At 37.0% G+C, this 27,034-nt stretch overlaps 1 protein-coding gene across 28 annotated transcripts in view; it reads left to right on the top strand.

Moving 5' to 3' along the window:
- TCF4 (transcription factor 4) overlaps positions 1-27,034 on the top strand; it is a 352,018-nt gene that overhangs the window by 208,870 nt on the left and 116,114 nt on the right. For 20 of the 28 annotated variants that reach the window (XM_019815315.3, XM_019815321.3, XM_045042390.1 and 17 more), the window contains 2 exons: positions 20,398-20,527; positions 21,008-21,057. In XM_019815315.3, the coding sequence (XP_019670874.1) occupies positions 20,398-20,527; positions 21,008-21,057 (180 nt within the window). Of the gene's footprint in view, positions 1-19,442; positions 19,598-20,397; positions 20,528-21,007; positions 21,058-27,034 lie in introns of those variants that run through there. The other 8 variants (XM_006938934.5, XM_045042392.1, XM_045042391.1 and 5 more) reach the window with 2 other exon arrangements.

Genomic DNA, 27,034 nt, shown 5'->3' with positions numbered 1-27,034 from the left:
CAAGAATCAATCTTTTTTAAAATTTCTATTTATTTTTTTATTTTTGAGAGAGTGAGTGGGGGAAGGGGGATGAGGGAGGGAGGGGGAGAGAGAGAGAGAGAGGAGAGAGAGAGAGAGAGAGAGAGAGAGAGAGAGAGAGAGAGAGAGAATATCAAACAAGCTCCACACTCACCTTGGAGACTGACACAGGGCTCAGTCCCCCAACCCTGAGATCATGACCTGAGCTGAAATCAAGAGTCAGACACTCAACCAACTGAGCTGTCCAGGTGCCCTCCTTTTTTTTTTTTTTTTTTTTATCTTAGCACTTTCTTAATTCCCCCATTTCTCCTTTTACTCATCTCCTTTACCCCCCAACATGTTGAGATCAATAGACTTCCTACTAGATTTTTCTTTTTTTATTGTATCAATAGTCACAAAGACTCTACTCTAGGGTTTCTTTGCCACAACTTACTTTTTCTTGTGGACCATTACATTTCTTTTTAGCTTTTTTTGTCATTGTGTGGTTACACATCTTATATGCAATTCTTTGAGAAGTTGGAGGGTATAAATTTTTCAGAATTGTTACATTTTCTATATTGTCTTTACTTTGACCAGCTTTTTTAATGCAACTTGGCTAGATATGAAATTTAGATATGTGTTCTAAACTCACATGTTCCTTTTTTCCATCTCATTTTTGCCCTAACATGTGTAGCCACACTAAGTACAGCACTTCACTCACTCACTGATTATTGTATCAGAACCCCTCTAGCTCCATTTATGTACTGACCCCAGGTTCGGAGCACCCTGGACTTAGCTCTTTTTCCTTGCAGTCTTCTAGCTTTGCTTATGATTCATTCTTTTTTTCCCATTACATAACCAATCCATCTACTTTTATCTTTCAAGAACAATTCAAACACTATAGTCCATTGAAGGCACACTTTCTTATTTTTCAGCACTTATTGATAGACATATCTCTTCTAAATCTACGCATATTTACACACACACACACACACACACACACACACACACACATATAAACACACAATGATTTATGAGGTGTGGGGTTGGAGAGAGAGTAGAAGCGTGTGTTCATCATCACAAGCCAGTCCCTACGTAGAACTTAAAAAAATTATTGTGATAAAAAACACTTAAGGTAAAATTTACCATCTTAGCCATTTCTAATTGTACATAGTTACATAGTACTGTTACGTATACTTACCTTGTTGGTCAACCAGTCCCTGTAACTTTTTCATCTTGCAAAACTGAAACTCTGCACCCATTGGACAACAGATCTTCATCCTCCCCCATTCTCCAGGCCCTGGCAACCACCATACAATTTGTATGAATTTGAGTAACATAGGTACCTCACATAAGTAGACCTATACCATATTTGTCTTCTCTCACTTAGTGTAATGTCCTCAGGGTTCATCCATGTAGTAGCATGTGTCATAATTTTGCTCATTTTTAAAGCTGAAAAATATTCCATTGTATGTACATGTCACATTTCATTTATCTGTTCAGCCATCGAGGGGCACTCCAGCTGCTTCCACTTCTTGGATATTGTGCTGCTCTGAACAAAAATATGCCTGCATAGAATTGTATGCATTCTAAATGCCTTTAAATACAGTAAAAAAGGGGATACTGATATTATCATCATTTTATGAATCAGAAAACTGAGAAGTTACTCATTTATTTTTTATTCATTTATGCTTTCATTCACGTGTCCATTGTTAAACCCAGTTGTTAAACATATATTGACTATCTGCTATATATAAGTAGTGCTATGTGCCAACAGCGCAAAGACCTCAACTTCTAGGACCTTCCAGTTGAAGGTGGAGGCACGTGGGTCACAACATAGACTTGAGGCCATAATTTCAGCCTCAGGTGATTTTCTGCATCATGCATACTTGAGACACACGCTAGGTACAGGGGAACTTGAGGAAAGGCATCTCTGTATCAGACTGATAATTGTAGAGAGACTTCCCAACTAAAGTATTGCCATTCATTAAAATTCATATTGTAAATGTAGGCGTAGATTGGCTGCTCTGTTCCCACCATCTGGTATGGTTCCTGGCCTCTGGTCAGCATTTAACCAGAATGAGTGAAAAAAGAGTTTTCTTCTTGACTGTCACCGTGGCACTCCTTTTACACTAATGTATGGTCTCGGGGACTAGGTATGACAGATGCTCCACGGGTACCATTTCTTTACTCCTCCAAGCAACTCCATGAACTGGGCCAGTTTTCTCCATTCCACAGATGAAGAGGCTGCAGTTAGGGCACGTGCTGTAGCTTATCTAAGAAGCCTGGACCCTGGTCCCTCTTCCTCACCTTGAAGGCAAGACCCTTCATGGTTCGTTGGCTGCTCTATCCAGATTATTTTGACCTTTGTTTTCAAACTCTTTCTTGCCCTCTGAACATCTTATTCCTACCAACACAGAGTATCCAAAACTCATGAAGGAAACATAACTTTCTGCCCCTTGCAAGAGGTATCAAGAAGCATGAAGCAGTCAAAATGGAGGGTAAAGACGAAACCTCAGAAGTAATACCAAAATGGCTGGTTACACCATATATGAGTAAGACTGGACACTGCCTTTCTATGTGGCTCATTCAGTTGGACCCTCATTACCCATTCAGGTTTGAATCAGGCCAGGTTAATGTCACTTAAAATATTTCAATTCAGTGCAAAGATTATAAGAAGAAAGGAAACATTCCCAAACAAGCATGGAGCATATTACAAAACATTCTCAAGTTATTTGTAAAAGAAAACACATTTTGCAATGTAGCCCTTACATAACTTCCATTCCTTCTCTTCCCTCTCTGTTTTGTGTTCATTATTTATTTCCCTACCTACTAACTGGCCCTTAATTAATACTCCCTTTGCTTGATTCACAGCTCTCTAGTTGATCTTCTTGTCTGGCATATTGTTATATTTTATTCTTATCTAGCAACACTATTTTATCCCTTTCTTCACACACTGTACATGTAATTAGATCTCTGAGCTCTGAGGTTTGCTGGACAGTTGTCATTTGCACTGCTTGCACATTCAGAGTGTACTAAAACCTGTGGGAAAAAGATCTGCATGGTGAGTGGCCTACTCTGAATTAGAACCTTCCTAAGGTGTCAACTGAGACTCTTTGCATTTCTGCTCAGTTGATTAAATTCTCCTCTTACAACTTGAAGTTGGGATTGGGGGTGATGATGTGCTCGATCTGGGTGAGCTGCTCCTTGAGTGATGGAGCACCCCACCCCTGAAGCCCCGTTCTCAGGTCACAGGATGACCAGGATGGGACCTGAGTTCAATGTGGGAAGCAATAGCTTCCCTTTGATCCGTTGCAGGATGCATTTAAAAAAAAAAAAAGAAACACTCTGATGTTCTGAAAGCTACAAATGCATAGCTCTTTTCACTTGGAGAATGACAGGTTGGTGTTTGAGCTGTAGCCAAGTAACCCTGTTTAGTGAATGTCTGAATTTTGACTTTTATGAACACTTAATAAATACATTTTTATTTATGTTGGCTAAAAATATACAGCTGCTGGTATTGCCTCCCCCATACTTTTCATTTTACCTTAATGCCAAAATTCGAGTATTTAAATTTTTTAAATTTCATGTTGAGCAGGTGTGAGGGCAATATGGATTCATAGGGAGAGTTTATGAAGTTGGTTGTCTGGTGTGTTTGCTGGGAATGTGTATTTCTTTGTGAAGGCTGTGGCATGCTGCCTGAATGTTCATGGAGCTCCATCACCCGCCTCCGACTTGCATAAGGAACGGAGCATCGTGACACAGGGGCAGAGGGACAAATTTATGAACAGGTCCTCAGATCAGGTGGGACTTCTAGTTCTTTCTCTGACCATCTGCTTGACCTTTACTCTAGTGTCTCCAAAGACTTTGACTCTGTGCCAGTTTTAAAAATTCTGTGACTCTGAGTCAGGGATTGAGTATAAATCTTAGAGGATTTTTTACCCCACTTTTTTACCCCACTGCTGGTGTTCAGAAGGTGCTCTGACTCTGTTCCCTTCCTTAAGTTTAAAAATATGTAGAATTTGTTTTATTGACATGTTAAACTTTTGGAACTGTTTTATTGTGGAAATTTTCAAATACACACAAAAAACAGAGGAAATTTCAAAATGCTCTGCCATGTATCCATCATCCAGTTTCAACAGATGTCATCATTTTCCTATTTTTTTAATATAGCATCCCTTTTACTTTATGTTTCTGAAATATTTTAAAGCAAATCCCAGATAGCATATTATTTCACCTATAAATATTTCAGGAGAATCTCTCACATATAGGCCCCCTCCTTTGCTTTCATAGCCACAAGGCCAGTATTACAGCTAGCAAAACTATCAATAATACTTTACTAGCATACTGAGATTTGCCCCAGTTGCCTTGCAAATGTCTTTTTACAGTTGGCACGTTTGAATCAGAATCCAAACAAACCAAACATGTTGTATTTGATTATCATGTCTCTTAAGTCTTTTAAAAATCTATAACTTTCTCCATCCCTCCCCTTTTTAATATTGTACCTGGATCATTTTTCCTGTATAATATCCTAAAATCTGGATTTGGCTAATTGCTTCCTTGTGGTGTCATTCAACATGTTATTCTATTCTCTGTATTTCCTGTAAACTGATAGTTGGATTGAAAGGTTTTTTAAGATGTGGGTTCCATTTTTTTTCATGGATTATCTTGTATACATCATTTTGCTTCATATCAAAAGACAGATAATATCTGATCATTCTCTTTTCATGATACTTAGATTGATGAGTGAGTTCATGCTCCATCAGCCTGCTCCTCCTATCATGAATTTGCCCATCATCTGTCACTTACTGGTTTAAGTACTATTGATGATTATTTCATTGGATGTTACAAATACTCAAGAAAAATTAATTTAATGAAGTTTCTTCTCCTTATTAAATCTCATTTGGACTATAATAATCTGTAATTCATTCATTTGGCATATTTTTACAGCTTCTCATTGTATATTCTTTCTTCTGGCTGAACATACAAGTTGCCTTGCAAATATCAGTTCACTAGATGAACTGAGTGTTTCTAGCCTACCCTGCTAATTTGTTTACTTGTTTATGTTTTCTTACACATCCATAGATGAAGCTTTCTATGTTGTTTTGCAGTGACTTATCCCCAGTGCTTAGAACAGTTCCTGGAACATGATCATGATCATTTATTGAAGGAATAACTTTGTGAGTTGTACATGTTCTCCAAAGACATACCTTGTACTCCTAGGTGCATTGGTGAAGGTGCCACAAAACAATGGGAACCTGAAATTTAACTGAACTATGAAAAGTTCTTGATATGTCATAATTTTCTGAAAACTCCTTTAGCCACTGTTAGCATTTCGGGCGAAGGAATAGAAGTTGCAAGAGCTGTTGTCTATGTTGGCAAAAGGACGGAGGATGGCAGATGGGTTTGTAGGTGTTTGAATGGGAACGCTATACAAATAAGTAAATAAACATAAATATGTACATACGTAAATGTACACGATTCTACACACACACACACACACACACACACACACACACACACTGCTGTTCCGTCCCAGGTTGCCCTGACAGTTTTAGAGCTGTGTGCTGAAAAGCTTTAGAGAAACTTGGCTTTGAGTGTGGAGCAGCTACTTCAGAGCAAAGGTCACAGTATCTCCTGCAGGAAGTGGATCTTCGTCTCTACTCCGTGAGTGAAACCTGAAGAATTGAACTATTATTTTGGGTACATAAAACTTCCTTCAAATAGCAGTGAAAATTAAGCAGCCAGTTATATAGTGTGCAAATGAAAACAACCAAAAATGTTCATAGAAAGGATTAGTAGTTCGGAATATGAGAATGTTCTCCAGGAGCAAAAAACTACCCAATGGCAAACAACAAGTAAAAGGACTCCACTGTCTCTCTGTGATCTACTAGGAGACCTACTAGGTACAAATAAACCGGGCATATTCAAGATATGTGCTGAACTTGAGCAGCCTAAGTGTGAGTATTCTAAGGGAATTGAAAGCCAATTTGACTTTAAATGGGTTAGGTGTTGACTGACAGTGTCCCCAGAAGTAATTAAAAGATGACTGCTCTAGGAGATTTTCTTTCAAACCATGCCTTAAGCATTTACAGGTCATAATTCCTTAATCAGAACCCTCAGAGCCATACATTTCCAGAATTCAGAAATCCTTTGCATTTTAGGAAGTTACTGTGGTGCATGCAACGTGTACTGTGTAGCCCCCATCACGTACTGTATAACATGTACTTTGTACTGGACGCAGTATTTGGTAAGGAGGCAGGTGACCATTCTGTAGCAAGCTCATGAGTAGTCACACCCAGTAGGATAAAAACAAGATTATAGCTGTCCTCATATCAGTTCGGGTTAAGTTTGTCACAAAACTGTAGAAAGTGGGCAGAGCTTTTGGGAAATCAGAATTGAGGGCAGGGGGCTGTAGACCTGTCCACGGACAGAAAATAAATAAATAAATGTCCATACTTGCCGGAGGAACAAAAGCCAGATAACAAATAAAGCAAGTATCATTGTTAAAGGATTTTAAACCCATCATATATGATTTGCTTCTTTCAGTTTACATAAGATTTGGCAATCTAAAACAAGGCTTGTGTACCCAGCTAAAACATTTTTTTTTCATAATTTTGGAAAATAGTACCTCGCATCTAAAAACGCTTGGACCTTTCACCTGTCTGTGTCTCAAGGCCGGTGTAGTTGAAAGACTGATGGGCTCTCGGTGAAAGGTCCGCTGTGGTATGGAGGGCAGTTGCTGGTGTTTGGTGCGTGAGAAAAGCAGCAGTATCACTGTGCTCGGCCGGGCGCTGTGCTTTGCGGAATGGATCGTTACAGTGCTGAGTTGTTCTGACTCCACAGCAGTGCACTTCATACAGCACTTGGGTAGGAAATTATTTAGGTAAATGCAGTAAGGAGCCTACAACAGTGGGAGAGTCTACATATTTGCTAAGTGCAGCTCTCTTCTGTATATTTTCGCAATGAGAATTAGTAAGCTATACATAATGACACAATTGACACGTGGAAACTAAAAAAGAAAAATCCGATTACCTTTCATATTTAAAAAAATTGGCCGAGCAGTCTTGTCCTTTTTACTTTGCCATCGAAAGGTTTCTTTTTAGTATTTTTCTATAGAAAGCTCTCAAATATCTGATAAATCCCTGTGGCAGCTTTCACCTGGGCTGTGCATGCACAAATAGAATCAGATTATTCTTTATCTTGTTATAAACAAAGTTCAGGAAATATTTCTGAAATGAAGATAATCTCCATTCTTCATTTCCTGCTATGTAAAATTATCTTGCAGAACTCTACTCCATGAAGCTATTCAAGATTGTTACTTATTTAAAAAAAAAAAGTATTACTTATTAAAAATGTAAGCAATGGAATTTGCCAAAATAAGAGATACTCTCATAAAACATCATGATTTGACTAAGCAGTTGTGGAGGAATTGTTAGAAAATTGTTAAATCTTTGGGTACTTTTTGGAATAATTGATCATACACTATAGGTGCTACATTTTTAAAACATGTTTTTTCTTTAAATGTGAATTTATCACATCATTTCATACTTATTCATTTATTTAACAAAAATTCTGCTAGGATATTGCAAATTTTCATAAACACGAAGTTGCCATGTACATCTTTGCACATAGATTTTTATATACTTGTCCAAGTTTATTCTTCGGTTAAAATTCTAGAATTGAAAATTCAAAGTCATGTGCTTTTAAAATTTTGCTGTACATTTTTTTTAAGTTTATTTATTCATTTTGAGAGAGAGAGAGAGAGGTTGTGCGTGAGTGGGGGAAGAACGGAGACAGAAAGAATTCCAAATAGGCTCCACGCACTGTCAGCACAGAGCCCCACATGGGGCTTGATCTCCCAAACTGTGAGTTCATGATCTGAGCCAAAATCAAGAATTGGACACTTCACTGACTGAGCCACCCATTTTAAATTTCCTTCCAGAGAGTTTTTACCAGTTTACATTCTTATTAGCTATATATGAAAGTGAACTTCCTCTCTGACAGCTGAAAATTTGTCTTATTGTCACTTGCCAAATGTCTTTTCATATATTTATTGCCAAATTTCAAATTTATTCTTTCTATAAAAGAATAGTTCATGATTTTTTATTGCGACTGAAGGAGCTTTTTATTTATTGAGGGTATTTATCTTTCCTTTGAATTATTTATTGCAAGGATTTTCTAAACTTTTTTTCTGCATGCATAATGTTTTAAAAAATAATTATGTAGTCATAGGTTTTAATGTTTCTTTAATTTTTCTACATCTAATGTCATAGACAAAGCCCTCCTCTATTTTAAAATTAAAAAAAATCTGCTTATATGTATTTTCATGCCTTTATGTTTTAACCATTTAATTACATTTTGATATAAAATGGGAAGCAAAGACTTGCTTACATTTTTTTTTCAAATGCTGAACAAACTTCTGGTACTATTTATTGAACAATTTCTTGTTTCCTCATTGGTTTTTAAATGACAGCTTAATCATAAATGTGTCTATACGTACTTCCATTGCTGTGTCTGTCCCTTCTGGCAACAGTACTAAATTGTCTTAATTTACTTTGCTTAAAATATGTATATGTATATGTATATGTATATGTATGTGTATGTATGTGTATGTGTGTATGTATGTGTATGTATGTGTGTATGTATATGTAGTAGGTTTTCTCAATTCATTTCTTTGTAAAAATTTTCTTAGCTTTAATTATCATGCATTTAGTTTTCCAGATAAAATTTAGAATCATTTCAAGATTCCGTGTTCTCCCTGTCCCCACCCATTTTTTTTTTCTATTTGGCATTTTGTTTGGATTTGCATTCGAAGTCTAATTTAATTTTGAATCACCAGATTAATTTTATGCAAGTACTTTTCTGCAAAATATTTGTGTGAAAAGATTAAAGTAACCAATTCCTTTTAAAATTGATATATGAGAGTATTTTGGTGTTTTGGAAGTGTTTGTGCTGCTGAATCTGAATCCTTTCATGATTTTTGTTAAAACTGCCTTGTGAACTAGTTCAGAGAGTCAGTGTCATATGCTGAATATCTAAATATATTTATAATGAAGAATTTGAGAAAACATAATAAAATATATGCCTGTCCTACATCCTCAGAGAGAAAATAGAGTACAGATGGATATAAATGCTCTACAGTTACTATTAGGAAAGTTAAAAATCATAATCCTTTCCTAGCTCTGTAAAGCCAGTTGATTGCTTATTGTTAGAATATCGTCTTGCCCGTAAAGATTGAAGGCTCCTTATGAAACATGCGTGTGAATATTGAGTAAACCGAAAGGTTGAAGACTGGTTGGTTTGCCTGCAGAAGATTCTATAGAGTAAGTGAGTTCTGAATGGAGTTTCAAAAGAGGGGGCAGGTCACTGTGCAGGTCGAGGCTGGAGCTCTGAAGTTGGCAGTGGCTGGAGATGATGGGAGAGAAGGCAGTGGGAGGAGGCTCCACACCATGTGACTCTCACTGTACTTAAGCCAAGCTGAGGGGAGGATATGGGTGAAGAGGTTCTGTGTCCCCAGTGCCTAGAACAGTGACTGGTTCACAGTAAGTGCTCAGCGCACAGTAAGTGCCAAATGTGTGCAAGAGGAAAGAGAAGCCTGATTAGTAGACTGGAGCTAAATTGGCTGAGAAGTGGGTATTGGGAGGGGAGGGGAGTGTTTGTAAGCTCTGACAGGTTTTCTGTTGAGAGAACAGGGGCAGCTCAGGGCTTAAAAAGCCTAAATTCTGATAGCAGTATATGAACATTCTTGGTGGGCATGGGGTGATGGGGAAAGTAAAGGGTGAAGAGAGCATCTATAAAACTTCATGGCATTTTCACCGTGGCAAAATAATTGAACTTTGGAGATACGTCCTAAAAAACACTATACTTTCATCTTAGAAAACGGGTCAGCAAACTATGGCCTGGAGCCAACTCTGGCCCACAGCCATCCTTATAAATAAAGTTTTATTGGAACACAGCCTCACCTGTTCATTTACATATTATGCATGGCTGATTTAGTGCTACAACAGCAGAGTTGAGTAGTTGAAACAGAGACCATATGGCTAGCAAAGACTAAAATGTTTTCTGTCTGGCCCTTTAAGAAAATTCTTAATGACCTTTATCTTAGAACAGTGTTCCTGGTATTTAGTGGTGGCATTCTGGAAGAGTTCACTGAATTAGAAGAGTTGAGACAAATTGGTGCATGAATAGTCTAAGAAAGTTTAGGTCATATCACTTCCTGTGAAGATAAGTGCCCCCAATTTTTATCCTGTGGAAGCTCAGTGTTGAAGTTGTTGCCTTGATTATGTTATTTCTAGCTCCAGTCTACTATGGCCATTTCCACTCAACTGCATTGAGCACCTACTATCTCTTGATGCTGTCTGACCCAACCTATTATCCACAGTTAAGAAATCAGAATCCCAGGGCTAAATATCATGTCAAGACTTCCCCACTATCTGCTAAGGAGAGTAATTTCAGCCAGCCATTTCAAGTTCTGCCAGCCTGTTTTATATGCCATGCTCCCCAGGGTAACTGTCTTCTTCAAAACTCTCCACAAGCCATCCCTCTTCTCCTCGCTGCGTCTTCGATCCTCTCTCTCCTGCAGTGTCTTTTCTACTAGAGGTGTGTGATACCACTGAATCTGTCCCCCCCCCCCCACCCCAGGTAGTGTCTGCAGTACCCAAGCTGGATGAGTGGTAAAACATTTGAAAACATATCCGGAGCAGTCCCACCAGTTTTCAACCAAATGTCAACCATTATGTGTGCATTTAGATGAACGTACAACTAATTTCTTCACAGACTGTACAAATTCTGACTCTTCTAATCTGTTTTAAAGGGCCACGAGAATAATTAGGAAGCAGCAGAAGTCTTGTGGAAAAGATGTGTTTAGTCTTTCACATATTACGAATTAAATTTTAGGTTTTGTTTTTTTTATGAAGCATTCAAGATGTGGCGTTTTTCAAAACCACTTCAGAGGCACAGGAGGAGAGCTAAGGGCAAGACTGAATATAGAGGTGTAGGAGTTTTATGTCTGCTGGGATAGAGATGGAGACCTTATCTTCATGACAGTAACCACTATAATCATGCAGATATCGTTAGCAATCAATTTATGAATTAATTAATCCAGTTGGCATTTATTGAAAATATACTATGTACCCGGCCTACTGTGCTAGATGCCAGGAATACAGAGATGATTGAGGCTCACTTTCTGCCCTTGAGGAACGCCCAGACTAGCAAGGAGAAATCGGATGCATGAACACTTGCCATACAAGATGAGAAATGTTATAGCAGATGAATGTTTTCAGATGAAGTAGAAGGAAAAGTCTAGAAGGAAGTGGGTTGAAATGCAAGAAGACTGAGTGGAAAAAGAAATAGCAATGAAATAGAAAAAAAAAGGAATTTGAACTTCACTGAAAGAGACAATTGACTGCATTGTGGAAATCGAGGTCTGAAATGAATGGCAAGATTAAATAGGTGATGGGGATTAAGGAGTGCATTTGTGATGAGCACAGGGTGATGTATGGGCAGGTCGAATTACTCTGTTGTACACCTCAAACTAGTATTACACTACATGTTAACTAACTGGAATGAAAATAAAAACTTAACAAAATAAAGACTAATATAATTTTTTTTTAAAGAAATGAATGCCAAGGGGCTGGGTAGAGCAGAAGCAAGGGCAGTGGAAATTTCAGACTCGAGAAGTGACATTTCCATTGTTCAAGAGGACTTGTTTATAGCCTGACATGTCCTCGTTCTTGGCCTGTTAAAAATAGGTGATACACATGTGTATTACTTACAGCCAATAATCTATCATGTTACATTCTGACTTATATAATGATGTTACATAATATATATTGTATTAATTTATAGTACGGTATTTTAGATATACAACGTATATGACAATGCTCCTTCTCAACTAACAAAGGCTGAGCAAGTGGTAGAAACTTTGCTGAGCACTTTATATTATCTAGGTTAATTTTTGCAATGGGTAGGTATAATAATACTATTCCTCCCAGACAAAGAACCTCAAGGCTATAGAGGTTAGGCAGATTGTCCAGGGTTATCCAGGGGAAAGTGGTACTCACACCCAAGTCTGTCCTCCCCTACTGAGTTAGAGGCTCCTCTGGAGGAAATTTGAGAGATGAACTTTTGGTGTTAAAAATGAACTGAAGAGAAACAGGTTGACTCCTCCTAATGGTCGGAGTGAGGGCAAGAAAAACCAAGTGCACACAATGGAGGGAGGAAGTGTGTGGAGTTGAGGACAAGCACAGGCTTTGAAGGCAAACATGACCGAATTCTCATCTTGGTTGTATTGCTTGCCAGCCCCATGTCTATCCTTGGTCAGGCCATGTTCCCACTCTGAATGTCCCCGTGTGCACAATGGGGGTCGTATCTTCTGCCTTATTAGCATGGAAAGGATCTGCAGCCGTGCTTGGCTCTTACCAGACACTCAGGTGTAATAGCTACTACTTATTCCTATTACCCTTATCACTATTCTTATTTCATATCCCCCCCCCTCCTTCTCCTCCTCTGCTATCACTACCATTGCTACTATTATTATCAGCAGTAACAGTAATTGAAATGACTAATGGAATACATCTGTGCTAGAAAAAAGGTTAAAAAAAAACACGCAGAATAGTCGTTTAAGTCCTTGATTTGATTAATAGCAGTAGTTCTGCGTTCAATACTTAGTGAGCGTTTGCCATGGCAGGTCTCTATGCTAGGCACAATAGGGAGTTAACACTGAAGAAGCCATTCTCCCTTTTAACTCGCGTATAAATTTGTTTGGCCTTCGTGGCCACATATTCTTGATAAGCCATGTATTCAAGAGAGCACTTTGGGAGTAAACTGTTAATGTACATCAAAAGCAGACCCACAGGAAGGATGGGGCCATGGACAGCTTTGCAAGGATAGTCAGAACTTAAAGAATCGCACAATGATTTGAAATTCCGTTATGCATTCACGGCTTCTCCAGGTAACCTCAGTCTCCTCATGTCATGTGCTAGGCTTGTCTCCTCATTTACAAGTTCAGCTCGTTATCAGGATACTTCATTTTAGTAAATCTTTTACGTTGGCCATTAGACTTTGAGAACTATGTGAGGTGCTGGGTAAGCAGATGAATGAGACCCTAGATCCTGTCCTCCATGAGGACAGTCTCAACATAAAAATGTTTTTATAAATCCTTACTAGAGAGGATGTCATTTACAACAACCTTGAAATGGAACCTTCCCCATCCAATATGAAGAAGACTGGCATGTGACATTTTGATATTTTTTATTTTACTAAAATAGCAACCTGGCCAAATATACTTTTCAGCACATTTATTATAGCCACATGTTTATATTTATAGGAGAAGTGATGCTAATTCCCTGGTATGTTAACAGGTCTTATTCAAATTGTTCTATTTTTACTTTGGAACAAAATTGCTAAAGAGAAACATTTTAAGGCAAGTAGTGATTATAGCACACTTATCAAATTATATATTAAATAAACTTCCTGAACTGAGAAGGAGCATAAACTGAAAAGAAGGCAGTTATCTTGAATTTTATATTGTTTATATAAGATTTCTTCAAATCCATTTTTATTGTAAGTTACTGATTGCTTTCCTGTTTTCTTTTGCTAAATTTCTACCTTCTTACTAACAAATAAAAATCCTCCTTTTAATCTGTAATAGATGACTTGGGATTCTAGAATGGATTCTCAGAAACCACCGAAAGACCTCCTCACTTTATTGTATACAATAAATAATGTATTTTTTTTTAATTCGAGAGGTGGTCAAATAGGTGAATGCATAAATCTCACCAACCCTTGGGCAGTTGTAATTTCCATTCCAAAATGCATGAGTTTTTTACTTGACTATTACTCTGCTATACATTAAGTAATGGTTACTATGGCAACCTTTGCATCACATTATAACATTTAAATATAAGGTGTTGTGTTTCTTTATAGGAAAAGACAATATACTTGAATTTTTAATGTTTGGTGAAATATAATTGCTATGAAAATAAATAACTTTGTTCAAGGTCAATTGAATTCTTTGGGGATTATGCATATTCCTCATTCATTTATTTTTTTGTGATGTCATGGGGCAGTACAAATTTTTGAAAAATTATTCCTGATAAATATCATATAATATTCATTAAATGCCTGTAGTTGGCCTTGCAAACAAAAAAAACAAAGTTGAACCTGTTTAAGGTATTTATCAGTGGCTATTGCAGTAGTAAGAATTTGAATTTATTTAGCATCACAATGATAAAATTTTATCAAATACGTTTTTTTATTTTTGCGTATCTAGTTGTGCAATATTTAGTACGACTAGTTTTGGTCTCACGTATAGTTGAATTAACAGTAGCAGTTTGCTCACGCTTGCGAAAGCAAAATTAAATGAGCCATTGAAGTAATCCTTGTGGCAGTTCCAGGAAAATGGCCACTTAAGCTGAAATTATCGAGATTGATTGTTGGCCAGTTTCTTTATTCAATATGGATCAAAACTAGCCATTTCTTGTTGCCAGTGTAGTTCCAGGCCATGAGGCTGTCATCACTGTTTATGTGGACCCCAATATTTGACTTTTTTCATTTTTTCAATGATGATTTCTCTAAATTATTATCTCAGTGTATATTTTCTGAGAGTAGAAGACCTCACTGCCAATCAATCATTCACAACTTTTGAGGAATCATTTAAAGAGTCATCAGTGGATTGTAATATAAGACCATGAATTGGAGGGACATAGGACGGTAACTGTGTCGGAGTCCATCTCTAAAGGACATTTTACATATGTTGTTTCATCTGCTCCTGATAACTCTATATTAGAGCTTTCATTATTCCCTTTTTACAGAGGAGGAAAATAGGATTTAGAGCGGTTGCGTAACTAACCCCTAGTCACGATGCTTGTATGCTTCTGAGCTAGGGTGCATTCCCATCTGTTTGACCTCAGGGCCCTCCCTCTTTCCTTAAGAGGTTTTGTTTGTTTGTTTGTTTGTTTGTTTTTTTAAGTTTATTTATTTTGAGAGAGAGAGAGAGAGAAAGAGCAGGGGAGGGGCAGAGAGAGAGAGAGAAAGGTTGTGAGAGAGAATCCCAAGCAGACTCGTACTGTCAGTATGGAGCCTGACACCGGGCTCGATCTCACGACCGTGAGATCCTGACCTGAGCTGAAATCAAGAGATAATGACCTGAACCGAAATCAGGAGTTGGCCACTTAACCCACTGAACCATGCAGGCGCCCCGAGAGGTTTGGATTCTGCCTCTGACTTGTTACAATGGGCCTTGCATGTTCAGAGTGAGAATAAAAAGCATTGACCAGAAGTCCCTAAAAGAAAAATCTTTGCTAAATGATAATTTCAATAATTTACATTTCTCCACAGCACGATGACAATCTGTTAAGTCCCTGATTGTGCAAGTTATCCTTGCCATCTTATCCTTCTAACTTTCCAGAGTTCTATTTTGCTGAAACCAAGCATAAGACTGAACTCAAAATAAACTATGAAGGTGCATTCCCGGACCTTCCGCTCTCGGGAATAGAGACTGTCCAAAGACTGACCTTCAGTTTTGAGCTTTGAAGTTCAGAGGTGGCACAGGTGGAAATACTGTGTTCTTCATTGCCCTTCGCTGTGAGATATATTCTGGGTTGCGGAGTAAGTGCCAACAGCAGCAAAATTATCGCCCCCTCCTGCTACTAGAGTAAGTCAGCAATGGCCCTTCTGTGGTCAAAATGGCAAATTCAGCAGCAGCTATTCGACAGGGATTTGCAAAAACTTCCCCATGGCTGTTAGGAATCTTATTCAGCAGTGTCTTTGAAAATCCGATCCTGTGCAGAATTCACTATGGAGAAATGACCTCCATTGCGATTTTTTTAATGCATTTTAAACAAATATAATTGGTAATTTTGCTCAATGTCTATTTTGCACTTAGTACTGCAAAGTCTATTAGGTACCCATACAAATATCCAGCGTTCATAAGTTTTATAGTGGTTCAGAATTTTATTTCCATATTAACGTAAAGCCTTCCCAAATTCCTGGCTTTATAGAGTCAGCTCGCCATACAAAGCCACTATACATCACTTAGGTTTGTGATGAAAGAATGGAATTGCAGCTGTGTGAGTACTAGAATACCCAAACATGAATTAGACTCACAAGCATTTGGCAATAGTTCAGAAAAGGAGCTTAATCTGGTTTCATCTGAGACTGCTTTTCTCTGTTCTACAACATCCCCCCAAGATGTTGTGTCTGATATCGGATCACAACGTAATGGGAGTGACGCAAAATCAGAGAAAGCGCTAAGAAACCAGGGGCACATTTGCTTTTCCCCCGAGATTATTTTTTCTCCTGCTTCTGCTGCTGCTGCTGCTGCTTCTTCTTCTTCTTCTTCTTCTTCTTCTTCTTCTTCTTCTTCTTCTCTCTCTCCCCCCTCACCCGATTCCAACTCTGAAATTCAAGGTCATTCACCTATTAGATGAATTAATTATAAGCCAAAAAGCAGCATTCATCGTACTCTGATCTCACTCATATCTATAATTAAGGGTAAATATAATCTTCCTTTTTAGAAATGTACCACCCACCCATTACATTTAAAGTGCTGACTGAAAGGAAATAATAGTTCAGAGCAAGATGATTTTAGTTTAACAAGAAAAAAGTTGATAATTTAAGCTTGAAGCAGTTAGTTCTATTTTTGATTACCATTCAGTTATAAATCTAATTTGAGATATATGCTGCTTTTCTGTTACTCAAGTTTAATTCATGGTTTGCATTCTTGGTTGCATAAGCAAAGTTCAGTGGTTGATCAAGGATGTTAAAAAGCTCCCTCCCCCCCCCCCCCCCACCACCACCACCAAGGGAATCGGGGCAGTGTTGAGAATGTGTTAGACTGAGACCCAGATCTGATATAAAACAAACAAAAAAAAATTAATGGAAAAAGGACCCTCACAGAATGTTGCATTTGGCATTTGAGTGGCTCTGGTGGGGAATAGCTTACTGCTGAAGAATCAGTTGTAGGGGTGTGGACCCCAAAATATTTAAGCCCAGTTCACAAAGTCAACACACACACACACACACACACACACATATACACACACACACACATATACACATATATATGCTGCATGTATATATATAGAAGCATACACACACACACACACACACACACACACACACACACACACATATATATAATATTTGGTTACAGTATTTTAAGTCTTAAAATTGTTTGTCTTTGGAAGAAAGTAAGGATTGAATAAGGGGAAGGGCTCGTCTCCTCACATTGCAGACAGTTAAAGAAAATGGTAAACTATGGGTTTAAGATTTACAGGTTAGCTCAGTGAGATGCCACATCTTGCTTCCAGTGTTTCCTGGCAGACTCGGGCAGCTCTCGACTGGGACCCAGCATAACCGCAGAGCATGAACTTGCACAATGTGAAAAACCTGAAACCTTTGTAATCTTATTTAAGGCAAAGATGAATTTACCCATTTTGAAAGTAGACTTTAGCTTTCAAACTTAACTTTTAAATTAAGCATTAATGTGTGTGTGTGTGTGTGTGTGTGTGTGTGTGTGTGTGTGTGTGTATACCATGCAGGTGAATTCATGTGTAAATGAATGCCTATCCACTTTGTGCCATATTCAATTTACCTTGTTGAATTGAACGCCATTAACTTTCTAAGTTCATAAACTCAGGTTTTTTAGCCAGTGGAAATTTTTTTTTAATCTTTCTCATTGCTAAAGAGAGTTAAATGTGTGACGTAAAGGCCAAACAATAGTAAATGGTTATTGTTCATTTTACAAGTATACTCTACAATAAGAACACAATATTTTTATCTTAACTTTCCCTAGGGGGGTGATTAGGGCCCCCTTAAGTGTGAGGAAATGCTTATTTTTGTTGCTTTAGAAGAATGATTCTATTGTCTGAGAGAAAAAGAAAAAGGAACAAACAGGTCTAAAAAGAAAGAAACAGGAATGTGCTTTGTTTAAAAAAAAAAAGGATTAGCAGGAGCCACCAAATGTAAGTGCTATCTGGTCTTAGTTCTGTGTCACTATCCATAGTTCATGTGGCTGCGCATGCAAGTGTTAGGGGCATGGTTTATTTACAACTGGCCCGTGAAATGATTTTCTTTTACATTAACAACAGTAAGGTCAGCCACAGTCAGTTAGCGATCTTCTAGTTATCATTTTATATTTTTCACAGCTCTGTTGTGAATGCTGCTAAAACACAGTACAGCAAGCTTGTTTGTTTTTATGTTGACCTATTGAATGCATCTAGTTTCTTGGGAGTGGAAACCTTTGCCACCAGGACCAACAAGAATTAAGCACTGGTTAAGCTCATTAGGAAGACAAGCAGGCATTTCAACCTATCTGCTCAGTCCTTGTTTGAGTATTTTGTATTATTTTAGGAAAAGAAAACGAAGGCAGAGGAGTAACGTCTGCCTAAGATACAAAGTTATCAATAATGTCCCCTTCAAGCTCCTCTTTTCATGAAAGGGAGGCTTATTTGTAAATTTACCAGACTGTGAGGAGGCTGTGATTTAAATCATTCACAGCTTTATCGATGGAAATTTCAAAGAAAACTTGGGCTTTAAATGTAGATTTTGTTACTAAGATTTACCAAGAGTGAAATTGCAGGTTGAGATTCTAAAATTGTTGAATGCCACTTGTAAAATGATAAAGAAATCATTTGATGTTATGCTGGTTATAGATGTTATTCCTGGTTTATAGAAAACTATTACAAAGAGCTCTGTATTTTAGTTTGTCATTGGGTAGCATTTTGATATCCTAAGTTCGGAAGAGGCAGTAATTGAGCATGCGGATGACATATTTTTATCTGGCAAATGACCTGGTTTTATCTGGTATTTATGTGGCAAATATGAAGATACTCGCAATGAATTTTTGTTCAAAATGAGCTTCAAAACTAAAATCTCATCCTTAAAGTTTTATTCGAAAGTAATGTTGACTCTGTATCCCTTGGAAAAGTCTTAAGCTGGAAACAGTGAAGGCAAACTTATCAGTAGCTGTTTAGTCCTTTATTACTCATCCAGCACTCACAAAAAATCCCTGGAACAGAGAGGTTCTCTTTATGATATTTAGCTATATGGCACTGGAAAGGGGAGGTTTGAATTTTTGATTTTCCAGCTTATGGGTCATATTTGACCAACTGCTTTCACTAGAAGACATGCCACTTTGTTGAGCTATTTAGGAATCAAAAAGACTGTCTTAATTTAAAACAAGGACTCTTTGTTTTAGTTGGTGACTGCCTTGTGAAATTTTTCAGTTCTCAGCGGGTTAACCAGGGAACAGGGGCAGAGTCATAATTGGCCTATTTAGAGTATTTTGCATGTGAATAGTGTGTTAGTGAAGCATCCCTAAGTCTGTTGTGAGTGACATGGTGATTAGAATTTAGATTAGGGAAAACACATTCTGTACTTTATCAAGGACAGTAATTAGTTCAGTCAGTAAAAGTTGATTACAAGTAACGATAAAGTTAGATTTTTAGTACTTAATTTTAAAATTTCTTTATTAAATAGTAAATTTGTTCTTAATATAAATGGTAGTATCTACACTTGTTTTCTTGCATATCAGACTAATTAACAGAACAATGTGTTCAATGCAGAGTATAATCAGGCGATTTATATATTATGGGTAAGTTTTTATGTAGTTTTTAGAAAATGTAATATTATTATATGATCTTTCGTGTGTCATCATTTTTGAAAGTTTAGTCATTTATCACACTGTGATAAGTTAATGATATTTGCGAAAGTTTTCTAGTGCTCAGGTAAATGTTTAATCTGTGGGGATGTATTTTAACTTCCAGTAGTCCTCAAGAGGGCATTCTAATTTGTTCCTGTTCGCTTAGAATGCCTACTATTTCTATGATTTTGGAAGTTAGCGTGAGATTTGAATTTGCTCCCGGTTCTGCTGGCATTTTCTCTTCTGTGGGTGCTGTGTAAATCCGTGGGGGATAATGCCGAGCCGATGCAGAGTCCTCAGTGGAGGGGAGCGTCCTACCCTCACCCCCAACGTGAGCAGTCGGGGGAAGTTGTGTGCGTCCGAAAAATCAGATTCTTCTGGAGTTCTTGCGAAGGAAGGGCATGAATAGTTCCCAGATAGGAGCCTAAGTGTAGATGAAGAAAACATGACTCTTACACAAACGCCCTCTTCTTAAACAATCAAAATGTGAGTCGTCTTAGGATGAAAGTACTGTTTCAAGAGAATCACCTTCTACCTTCCTCTCAAAAGCAAAGAATTTGAAAAATCACAAACTTCGTGCTAGCTTCTTAGACTGCCTTTCTTTTTCTTTTTGTTTGGTTGTGTTTTAATTGTTGCAGCTCGGCAGATGCTGTTTTCTTTATTGCCGTGGTTTAAGTACTAACAATCAGTTGGGGGGTGGTGAATGTGAAAAACTAACCTTCTATGTTTGTTTTCCCTTTTGAACCTTTTAGCAGAGTCTCCTTGGAGGTGACATGGATATGGGCAACCCAGGAACCCTGTCGCCCACCAAACCTGGTTCCCAGTATTATCAGTATTCTAGCAATAACCCCCGAAGGAGGCCTCTTCACAGTAGTGCCCTGGGTAAGGTATTCCTCTGCTTGAATGCCTGAGTGATTAGTAGTAGTCTTTTTCTTTCTTCCTCTCTTTTTTGATGCCATCCTTCTCACCCTATTCTCACCCCACCCCCCAAAACCATAAAATTTTGCTCAAATGTCAGGCTCGTGACCACCCCTCCCCAGTAGTACATTGGATGGGTATGTTAACAACTTCTAGTAGCAAGAGAACTATTTTGGTGTATGCTTATTTCTTGTTTTCTCTTGGCTGCCCATATAAGGAAACTTAAAAAAAAAATCAAAGCTTAAAAAAAGTTAAATATCTTGATTTTTATGAAAAAGGCAGAATTCGATTTCTGCCAGAATAAAATATGATAGCAGTACTGACATTTTGCTAAGGTAATGATTTAAGAAAATCTGGTCTAATCTAAATGGCTTCGTGGTTTAATCTGTTTTAGTTAGGGAAATAGGCATTCGGGGACCTCACAGCCTCTTCATTTTCTTTCAGAGGTGCAGACAAAGAAAGTTCGAAAAGTTCCTCCAGGTTTGCCATCTTCAGTAAGTACTGCTTGTTTCTGCTTTGTATATTGTTTTATTTTGTTCTGTTTTGTATTGATGCAAGGGAGATAGGAGCAAATGAGGTTCCATGCGCCAGAGCAGCGTGTTTATCTAGACTGGGGATGAGGTAGGAATGACCTGCACGTCCAGCCACCTGACCCACGTTGGAGTGATTAATTGTGTATCCTGGAAGACTGGGTGGTTGTGTTGATATTCAGCAGTTTAAGCTCTGAAGAGAGCCTTGAAAAGGTGCCTGAAGTTCGAGGAGTTTTACCTGTACAGGGCTTTCAAGAGAATGAGTATTAGTTTCATGTGTTGGTTAAATTCTTTGTCGGTATTATGATGATTTATGGATTTGCATGCGAAAGGAGATTTGTGGAGAGGATTTAGGAAAAATTTACATGGGTTTCAGCCCAGAGTGCAGAGAGAATGTCTCTATTTTCTAGAGAGGTTACTGAATAAATGCTGCAAAGGTAGCTGCATCAGTAGCCATTTGTGTCTGGAATACCAGGTGACAACTAGAAGAATCCAGCTGTAACCAAGAGCATTCTGGGTCTTTTTACTACCTGGAGCTATACTCAGGCGTTGGTGAGGTCCCTCCAGGCTCCAGCGTAGCAAAAGTTGGTTGTGATCCCAACTAAATGCGATATCTTATTTTCAATTCTTATGTATATTTTCAAATCTGAGTTCCTACGTGATTTTATTTAATTTTCTTTAAAACCAGTCTTTGCCTAAGTAAGTAGGCAAATTGCTTTGAGTAATTTCCTCCTTACATAGAACAAGAATATGAGTCTCCCCCCTTCTTGTTTCCTCCTTCCCTTCTTCTTTTTTCCTTTCTTCTTTCCTTCCTGTAAATATATATGTATATATATATACACATATATATACATATATATATATAGAGAGAGAGAGAGAGATACATAGTTTTGATTTAATTTAATTTAATTCTGTGTTCTGTAGGGCACTAGTATTCTTTGAAAAGAATGCTCATAAGCCTCATTGCAAGTTCTTCTCCTCTAAAATAAAATGGTATTCGGGTTTCTGAAAATATATTACCAATTGATGCTCGCATATTAGTTTTACTTCATTTTTAATAAGTTAGGAGAATAATAGGTTTTGCAAATGTGCTAAGATTAGATTAACCCAAACACCTGTGTATTTGACTTGCTTTCAGTTCAGCTCATCCAAAAAATTATTAAGTGAATATATCAGAGTGAGTCTTATCAGGAAAAAAACACAAATTTTGTATGCTGATTATCATAGACTTGGTAATGTTGAAGAAGCATCACAAAATTATCCATAAATACAGAAAAATATTGTGTAAATAAAACTGCCAATTGTGTATAAAATAGTCACTTTGGACTACCAATAAGTCACTTAACAATGTACTGAGTGGTTTATTCTTTAAATTTCTGTGCTGTATTAAAACTGACCAATGTCCCTTCAGGTTTTTCTAAGCATATTTTAAGCTTGAAGTTGGTGGTGGATTTAATGTAGATGAAACTTTAGCTTTTAATAGCTTTTATGACAACCTCAAATGATACAGTCTTCACAGCTGTTGACATTTAAAACATGCCTGCACCTAATACGGACAGTATTGAATACAATAAGTGGACCTTCAGATGTCCTGAAATGATGGAATAGTTGCGTGCTGTTAAAGCCACGTAAAACTTGAAGCTATGGAACCTTATTTATGCCTCATAGCCAAACAAACTTTGTTTTTTCCAGTGCTAAAATTATGCAGAAATCTACCCAATTTCTAAGGAGTGTTTTGGTGTGGCCTTAGATATTATCTTTCTGCTTAATCATTGTCAATAATAATCTCTCCTACTTCACTGTAAGTTTTTTAAGTATTTTCCTAGAGTTAACTGGCCACTATAGAAAATTTCACGGATACGGTTTTTTCTTTGCCATTTTGACAGTGTGTGTGTTTTTGATATGTTGTCCATGTTGAGAAATAAAAGGTATCTTTCCTTTCTTCGCAGTAGATCTAGAATTGGAAATTTAGTTTGTATTATTTAATTTTTGGCTTTTGATGGTCAGTTTAAGGTTTACTCTTCTTAGAGAATTTATCTTGGCTAAATGTTTTAATGGTCCTTAAGGAACATTCTCATAAGTAGAGCCTGTTTTTTTAAAGACAAAGAGGAAAATTCAGTCGAAATGGATATTTTATCCTTGTTATTTTTTTGACTTTTCTTTTTTTAAGCAAGAAGAGTAACTAAGTTTGGTCGATTTCAGAATCCAATCATCTATTTATTGTCATTACTTTAAAAAAAATCTCTGCTCTGTTTTAATAGCAATAATATGACTTAGTTTATATTAGCTTCGTTGCATGCATTGGATTGCTTATTACTTATAACAAGATCCATGTGCCTTCCCACTGCACGAAATATATATTTTAATTTGATCTAAAGAGATGGTCCGCAATAGTCACTGTAACACGTTTGCTCCAGTATTTTTAGACCTCTGCCATGTTTTTCTTTCTTTTTTTTAAGCTCAAATTAATATATACCTGGTAAGATATTTCTAAAACTTGCTTCGGTATGTATGAATAGTTTTCTTACAAATAATAAGAAACTGGGGATAGTAAAAGGTTTCTTTTCAAGTGATTATGACTAGCTAAAGACATTTATATGTTTTCTTCAATACATATTTACCGTGATAAATAGTAATAAATCTGTCACAATCTGTGGTGTGAACTCACTTTTTTTTTCTTTTTGAAATGGGCCCTGTCTCCTCCTTGACATAAAAGAAAGAAAATTTAAACTGTAACATCTGTAATGAGATATTATTTATGACCTTACTAGAGTACAGAGGCTGGACCTCTTTTGTCGCCATTAGGCTGGATCTTCACAGGAAATGAGAGCAAGGCTTGTCTGGCCCTGTTTTTGAAAATACTGCAGCATCTGTGGGAGAGAGGAAACAGAAGCCTGGCCCAACATCACGCCATGGATCTGGCAGGATCCTTGAATGTGTTTGGGCTGTGCACTGCATCTAGAGACCTCAAGTCACTGAAGAAGCATGACAGTGATAGGATGGCAGAAGAACCATCCTGAGGGGTCGCCTTGCACAGGCGCAATGGAGGGAAGGAATTCTGTCCCTCTGGACCACAGAGGCCTGTACTCAGGGCTAGGGTGATGTTTCTTTAAAGGCAAGGCTGTGTGAAATGACAACTAATTGCCCACAAGAGCCCTGCTGAGCACTGCAGAACATTTTTGTGTTCTCTGTTCAGATGGGTGGTACGTTCTTCTTTTCAGGCACCTACCAGTTTCTTGTAACCCTCATCTTTTGATGAGAGTTTAATAATAAAGCTTTATTTTTTGTTGATGCCAGAATTTATTTCACCACTCTCTGATTTCTTGGATCTGCACATGAACTTCTTGTTTGATTTCTACATTTTGGTTTCCTTTTTTAAATCGTATATCTTAAACTTGATATTTTTCGATTTTACTGCTCTTCCATCATAGTTTCTATCTTTGTATAGCCTGATAGTCACACCTATTGAATCGTGAATTCATACAGAGAGAAATATACCCATTAAATCACATTTTGGGGGGACAGTGATCCATAATTCTTAGAAATTTACATGGAAGCATTAAAATCTAGAAAGCAAAAAATTTTCACCTTATGTCATTCTAAAATATTTTTTCCGAACACGCATAAAAAACTCAAAGACATGGTCTTTTAGAGACTTTATTGTGTCCACCAATATGGAAACACATAAAACTGCCCTCTTCTTATGACTTGAATGCATGAAATGATATACATTTAACCAGAAACTGTTAACAACTGCAACCATTCTACTTGGAATGTTGATGAAAATTTGTCTTCAATTCCAATCGAGCTTTAAAACTTTAATGACAGTGTCACTGTCTTCCCCAGTTGGAATCCCTGGAACTTCAGATTTCTCTAGAAATAAGAAGTTTTATCTTTAGAAATAGTTTATGACCTGTCTTATCACCAGTGATTTTTCCAAACTGAACGTTTCAGTAAAGTCTATTTTTTATGTTAAATTTACTTTTTTTTTCTTTGTGTGTTGTTTTCTAAATCAGGAAGATCTGGCAAAGTTTGTATTAAGTGATCAGGAATAATTCTGGACATATGAATCCTAAGGACAACAATCTCTACAATAGTAACACTTCTAAAATAAGATTTGGGCACTCCCAGAAAATTTTAGAGATGAGTTAATCTTTAGATGGACTTGAAAAATGCAACTTCAATGTATATGAGATACCAGGTTTACCAGTTTTCTTAAAGAAGAATTCTTAGAGAACATAAAATCTTAATGTTTAAATGAGTTTTTGTTTTTTGGTTTTTTGGTTTTTTGTTTTTGTTTTTGTTTTTGTTTTTGTTTTTACAGAAGAGATTGTTAGGAAAATATCAGGGAAAGTCGGATAATGCTTATGGCCTTAAGTGATCCGTGTGTTTTACATTATATAAAAAACCTTCATATGTGAAGGTAGCAAAAATGATCTTGAGTTCATACCTTAAAAAATTTTTAGGAAGGAAATGTTTTTTCTCAAATGCTTGAGGAAATCAAAATTTAAAAGAGAAGTTGGTAATTGTTTATTTCCTTCTTAGAGGCTCAGAAATCATATGTTTGAAAAGTCAGTACTTAAAATATATAATTTCCTCCATCACTTTGAAAGTGATCATATATCACAGTGATGCTATTTCATGTCAGCAAAATTTTGACTTGAGTGATAATGCAACTTCAATTAAAATAAAATATATATTAATTTTAAAATGAACTAAGTGTCAGCGACCTGGACTCCTTCCTTTGTAGGAAATTCTAGAGTAACCAATTATGTGATAATATATAAAAGGAGGGGCCTCATCAAGGTTCATTCTTGGAGAGGTAGATCCTTTGTGAAAAGTATAACTATAGGTGTTCACATTACAATATTTGGTTAACTCGTAATAGTTAACTTTAAACTTAGGGTGCCCATTCTCCAATTAAAAATATTGAAATATGAAGTTTGGATATTAAGCTTATGTTTACTAGTTATAAAAATGTATAGACAGAAAAAAGATGAAGTATAATGCAATTAAATCATCCCCAGTAGGACGGAAGTATTATTCATACAATTTACACAGAATATGTAACCTGACGCCAGGGAACACCTTGAAGGTTGAGAAAATATTCGTCACAGAGAGCATATATTTTTGTGCAGTTAATACTGAATTTACTAAACCAGAAGCTTCAGAAGTTCAGCATATACATTCTTTCTTTGAAAACTAATCCTATCCTCTGCATTGCAGTTTGCAGTTAGAGGCTATGGAGGTTATGCTTTTTGTGAATTCCTGCTTATGAAACATAGGAGAATCTCTATATTTAAGTTTTTATTGGAGGCTCTTACTCTATTAAGAATATTTCAAAAGGCATATGAAATTCACACACATTTACAACATATGTACCATTAGGCATTCCAGTCTCTCAGGAGTTTGCTATAAGATTTCTGTATTTTTGTTTGGAATTTTGGAATAATGAGATCTCTCTTCCATCATCCTCTCTGCTAGGAAACCTACTCCTGCTCCCCTTAAAAAGATGACTTCTGGTATGTGTATTTTAAATATAAAGTGGGAAGAAATGTAAGGGAGAAGAAAAACACAAAAGTTAACTCTAGAGGAAAGGTTTGCATATTTGTGAGCTCTTTAGGGATTATCTTTACCACGAAAAGGATTTATGTGTCAAACACTCAATTGAGAAGAAACCACCTAGATTCCTCCTCAATAGAGATGCCTGCCTGGCCCCTTTTGTCTGATTATTCTACTGAGCAAGCTCTTCTTAGGTTGTGTGCATGATATATATTCCCCCCACCCCATGTGTATTTTTATTTTAAACCAAGTTTTCAAAATTTCACCTGCTGAGATTTATCAGGACTTTTGTTAAGGTTTCCACAACTGTAACAATAGCATTTAGTGTAAAACTGGCCTCATTCGTTGAGAAAGGAGAAATACATTTCAGAAACTGTTA

The sequence above is a fragment of the Felis catus genome, chromosome D3 (genome assembly GCF_018350175.1).
Source record: "Felis catus isolate Fca126 chromosome D3, F.catus_Fca126_mat1.0, whole genome shotgun sequence".
NCBI lineage: Eukaryota > Metazoa > Chordata > Mammalia > Carnivora > Felidae > Felis > Felis catus.
The sequence above is the reverse complement of the archived record's forward strand: the minus strand, read 5'-3'. Positions and strand labels throughout refer to the sequence as shown.